General features: G+C 40.2%; 1 protein-coding gene across 1 annotated transcript in view; it reads right to left on the bottom strand.

Moving 5' to 3' along the window:
* The window catches only part of LOC111862213 (zinc finger protein 189-like), a 14,877-nt gene that overhangs the window by 6,479 nt on the left and 2,352 nt on the right, over positions 1-6,046 (bottom strand). The window contains exon 2 of the mRNA XM_023847423.1: positions 3,031-3,198. Within this exon, the coding sequence (XP_023703191.1) occupies positions 3,031-3,198 (168 nt within the window). The remainder of the gene's footprint in view (positions 1-3,030; positions 3,199-6,046) is intronic.

Genomic DNA, 6,046 nt, shown 5'->3' on the forward strand with positions numbered 1-6,046 from the left:
TATACATATATATATATATATACACACACACACACCAACATACGAGGGTGAGTCAAATGAAAACCTTAAATTTGTTATAAAAAATCGAAATTTCGCGACATTATCCTGTAAGTTGGTAAGCATGCTACAAGCAGCGTGCAGAATAGCCTGTAGGTTGCAGCATAGTGCAGATGCACGAACACCGTTACAGCACCAGTATAAGATGGCTGCCCCACTTGAGACCTGCACCAGGGAAGAACAGCATTCTGTTATTCGGGTTTTGTGTAGTGAAGGTGTGAAACCTATTGAAATTTATCGAAGAATGAAGTTTCAGTATGGTGATGCATGTTTGTCACAGCAGCAAGTGTACGAATGGAGTAGGAAGTTTCCAAATGGTGTGACTTCAGTGGAAGATGCTCCTCATCCGGGTCAGGCACATAGAGTTGTCACTCCAGAGAACATTGCAGCAGTTGAAGCCATAGTGACGGAAAACCGCCAAGTGACACTGAATGAAATTGCAGCAAGTTTAAACATTAGTCATGGTTCAGCACACCACATTGTGCACGATGTGCTCCAGTTTCACAAAGTGTCTGCAAGATAGGTGCCTTGGCAGCTGACTCCTGAATTGAAAGACCAACGTATTGATGCTTGTGAAGAACTTCTGCGGCGCTTTGAACTTCTTTGCAAGAATCATTACTGGGGATGAAAACTGGGTTCACTTCCACCAACTGGAAACAAAGAGAGCGAGCAAGAAATGGCACCATTGCTCATCTCCAAAACCGAAGAAGTTTCAAAAACAACCATCAGCAGGGAAGGTTATGCTGACTCTCTTTTGGGACGAAAAAGGCGTCATCTTGGAGCACTACATGCCTAGAGGGACCACTGTCACCAGTGCATCATACTCAGATCTCCTAAAAAATTATCTTCAGCCTGCAATCAAATCAAAGCGACATGGATTGCTGTCCACAGGTATCCTTTTGCAACATGACAATGCAAGGCCCCATACTGCCCGTACAACAGTTGCAACAATCAATGACCTGCATTTTGAGTGTCTTCCTCACCCAGCATACTCACCAGACCTTGCCCCAAGTGATTTCCATATGTTTGGACCACTCAAAGCAATGGGAGGAAAGACGTTCCGTTCTGATGAAGAGGTATGCCACGCAGTGCATGAGTGGTTGCACGGACTACCAAAAGAATTTTTTCTAAACAAATTCATGCACTTTGTAAGTGCTAGAGGACTTGCATTGAGCATGGGGGAGATTATGTTGAAAAGTGATACAGCTTTGTACCACTTCTGCACAATAAATAATACTAAAAAAAATATTTAAGGTTTTCATCTCGAACTGACATTCTTTTCTGATGAGGCATGGGTTTACTTGAAGGGATACATAAATACAAAAAATAATTGCTACTGGATTTCATTAAATCCACATCCAACCCATGAAGTATGCCTCCATCCAGTGAAAGTTGGAGAATGGCTTGCTGTAAAGGCAACAAGGATTGCTCTACCTGCCTTTTTACAGGTACAATTAATTGTGAAAGATATGTACAGTTCAAAGGCCGTGCCATAGCTCAAGCGGTTAGTCACTGGCTTCTCACAGCGGTGGCCTGGGTTCGATCCCGGGTCTGGTCAAATTGGATCTGTGGTGCACAAAGTGGCGCTGAGGCAGGTCTTCTCCGAGTACTTCGGTTTCCTCTGCCAATCTTCATTCCACCAACTGCTCCATACCCACCCTCAACTATCATCTGGGGCTGGTACAATAGGCCAGAAGTGGCCACCATACCAAGTGGACTCAGTCACACCCCCACCAAGTAAAAAAAAATTATGTACAGGTCATTCTCAGACAATTCTTTTGAGAGTTACAAGAGAAAAAAGACTCTATGGCTGCTTTCAGCAAGACTAAGCTACTGCCCACATTTTACATACATCTATGCAAGCTTTGCCTGGTACTTTCGGGGACAGAAATATCAGCATTGGTATTTGGCAGGCACATTCAACCAACCTTAATTCTTAGATATTTTCTTCTGTGGTTCTTTGCAGGACAAAGTTTAAAAGAGTAAACCCTATGAGGAAGAACTAAAAAAAATATTCATAGGGAAACTGTAACAATTCTGGCACAAGAGCTTTAAGGGTTAATCAGAACCCCTTCTGCTGGTTCAAGGCATGTTTACGTGTAGGGGGACAGCATTTTCAACATCTTCTGTGACCTGTGAAGTGTATACTTCATTCCAAACGTTACTGGTCACAGGCATACTGATTCATTGGCAAAATTTGTATGCACCTTGCAGCCAGCCAGTGGTGCATCACTCGCTGTGAACTGGCTGAGAAAAGTAAGAACCTCCGTCTATATGTAGATGTAGAAATTTTCTTTGATGTTCATTACTAGCTTTCTTTGTGTGTTTAATTACATCCATTGTAGATACCACTTCACCACAATTGCGTCTATATTTTAGGATGTGTTGCCAATGCCAATTCTTCACTATTGCTTTCTATACCTCTTACACATTCTCTGTATCTAACGTTTAGTCACCTTTCTGTCTAACCGAAAACATAAAAAAAAATCTGTCATGACAACCAGCCACCTGACAGCAGGCACAGAGGCCACTCAAACAGTGTCAGGTATATTAAATTTACTTCAAACAAAGGGCAACAGGCAACACGTGTCTATAATCTGTCAAACATTATCACAAAGCTATAGAGAATCATTATTTATCCTATAACAAATCCTCAACATAATGACAGTTCTATGTTATTACATGGATACAGACTGCATCGAAGACAAAAAACAAATAAATGATAAACTTCAGCATTTATAGATTCTGGGAACTCTATGATGTAGTAACAAAGCATTGCTTAGTGGAGTGGTACATCACACACAGCATTCAATGTACTACAGTTGCCTAGAAACATTTCATGGGGGGGAACCCTTCAAAATCTAGTCAACAGCGCAGTAGAGCTGTTTCATGTTCACAGAGATGGATATCAGAAAGACAAGTAGCATTTCTGCACATTTGTGTCATCTGCCTAACAGTGCACACACAGCTCACCTCAGGTTCAGCCTTTATTTCCGGAAATGTTATTGGGACAGGATCCTCTTCCTCTTCTGCATCTGAGACTGACTCAGCTTTTACTTTCATGGCCTGATCTGCATCATGAGGTGTTGGGTATGTCTCATCATACAGACCCACTAAAACATTCTCCAAATTTGTACAGTTCTGTAAAAACCATCATATCCTTCTCAGAAATGGATGCACAATACCACACATTAAACAGCGTATGCTTTCCTTGCTTTGGCTGTTTCTCATCACATCTAACTCATACGAGCTGTTTTGTACAGATGCTCTTCTCTACAGCTCTCATGATTACTAGAAATTACTCGGTTCATAGCTCAGTGACCTTCCTGAGGAACTGCCAGTCACTGCGGCATTACAAAAAATACATTGGAACCTGGCTTAATGAGCATCTCTCATAATGAGTAATTTGCATAAGGAGCAAAACAAATTGTAAAAATATGACTCGCTTAATGAGCGACGTTTCACATAACAAGTGGCGAGAGGGAAAGTCCCGGATTGTGCGCTTGCTACATCAGTCTGTGTTTATCGCTCATTCCGCTAGCATCTTAGTGTCACTTGTGATCACACATTTTTCCAAACATGTGTTCAGACATATTATTTGTGATTTTTTTCTGTGAAAAGTTTAATAACTCTTGCAAAAATGTCCCCGAAGAAAGAGCCACAAAAAGACAGCCATAATAGAACAAAAATAACCGTAGAAATGAAACATAAAATCAATGAGAAGCGAGAACGAGGTGTGAGTGTGGCTGATCTAGCACACACATACAATCAGTCTACATCAACGATTTGCACGATGTTTCACAGCAAGAAGTTGTTGAGGACAGTTTGTCAGAGGAGGAGGAGGAGGTAACAGCAAAGCAACAATCTTCTGGCGTGATAAGAGAAATGCTGAAAGCATGGGAAACTGTTGCATCGTACATTTAGAAGCATCACCCTAATAAGGCAGTGGTTATGCACACTACAAATTTATTTAATGATAATGCTGTGTCGCATTTTCACCAAATTTTGAAGCATCGGCAAAAACAAATGTCTCTAGACAGCTTTCTAGTAAAAAAGAATTAGATATGTATCATAAATAATAAACTACTTATTTCGATTTTTTTCTTGTTTTCTGCAAATCAAATTCGAATTCCAGGTTGGTTCATTCTGCATAAAAGAAAAGATGAAGATGATTCACGCTCCTTAACAATGTAAGTGTATATATAATTTTTTTTTAATAAACGTTAAATATAAAATTTTTTGAGTATTTTTTTCGGTATGGAACACATTATTGTATTTTACATTAATTTATATGGGAAAATTTGTTTCGATTAAAGTGTTTCACATTATGAGTAAGATTCTGGAACGAATTATGCTCGTTAAGCGAGGTTCCATTGTATCTGCTTTTTTGGTGCCTAAAAACATCATAATGAAGAGCTCCACAGCTTGTAATGTTCATTCACCTAGCATAATTATATGACCAAGTCAAGGGTGATGAGATTGGCAGTTCATATAGCAGGCATGGGGGAGAAGAGGAATGCATATAAGATTTGTTGAGAAAGCCACAAGGAAAGAGACCACTAGGAAGGTCTAGGCATAGGTGGAAAGATAATATTTAAGTGGTTCTTTAAGAGACATAGGATAGGGTGGTGTGGACTGGATTCACATGGCTCAAGATAGGTACTTAGGAAGGGTTTTGGCGAACGTCAATAAACTATACAATGTTGGAAAATTCTTCAGTGGCCAAGCAACTGGTGGCTTCTCAAGGACTCATTCAGTTACATGAAGTTATTTATTGTGCCTAAAAGCTAAAGTCAAGGAGGATGAAATGGGCAGCTCATATAGCAGGCATAGGTGAGAAGAGCAATGCATATAGGATTTGCTGAGAAAGCCTGAAAGGGTTCACTACTGTGTTCATCATATTCTGTGGCAAACAGACTCAGTACAAACCATTTCAAATTATTTCTTTAAAATCTACCTTAACACTTTGCGGACCGGCAATTCAAATATTGAAATCACCCTGCGGACCGGCATTTTTATACCTACTATCCTAACTTGTGCACTGTTAACTTTAAAAATTAATATAAAATCTCCTAATTAATTTTATGAACTAAAATTTTTTTAGAACACTTACCAATGCTTATAGAAGTGCTTGAGGGTGTGATATTTCTCGAAACATTCCCCTCTGTGAAGTGGCATTATACAAAACTTGCAAATGTAAGCAGTCCTACTCTTTTCTTGTGAATTGCGGAAACACGGCATTGCCTAGAAGGCTGCTTCCCCTTGAAATGTTCACTCTTCACAATTTTCACGAGGGTATGTTTCCGCATATCACCCGAGAATTACCCAGGGGGGGTCAAAATGAGGCCTGCGTGGGGTGGGAGTAGACGGCCCCAGTCATACTAAGACTGTGTCTGCTGCCAGTTCTGCCGCCACCGTGTGGTCTGTAGCCCACGCTTTTGCCACATTCAGCAGAAATGCCTTGTATTTCAATTTTCAATGAGGGTTTAGATTTTTGAAAACCAAAAATGAATTGAAAATGGCACAATTTATAAGCCACAAGGCAACTTTCTTTGTCCACTTTACTGTTTTCCGAGGAAGAGAATAATAGGCCAAGTACTGATCGGCTCTATCAACTCCCTTCATGAACATATTATACTCGGAAATACAAACAGGCTTCTTTACCTGTCCATGTCTCCTTTGAGCATCAACCATGCTCGAATTGTGAATTGTGGAAATCATATTCACAACACGAGTATCCCTCCAGGACCGAAGAAGAATATCCCCCTTCCTCCTGAATGTGGTTTCACCACGTTTCAAGGATTTACATTCCTCTTTCAGATCTGGAGGAAGGCCTCCGTTCACCCTAATTGTTCCACAAACACATACTTTTCTCAAAAATAGGTGTTCTGCAGTTGCCACACTGTTATAATAATTGTCTTGATAGACATGGTAATTTTGATCAAGATAGGGTTCCAAAACGGAAAGAATAGTTTCTTGTAATTTCTTT

The sequence above is a fragment of the Cryptotermes secundus genome, unplaced genomic scaffold, assembly GCF_002891405.2.
Source record: "Cryptotermes secundus unplaced genomic scaffold, Csec_1.0 scaffold1463, whole genome shotgun sequence".
NCBI lineage: Eukaryota > Metazoa > Arthropoda > Insecta > Blattodea > Kalotermitidae > Cryptotermes > Cryptotermes secundus.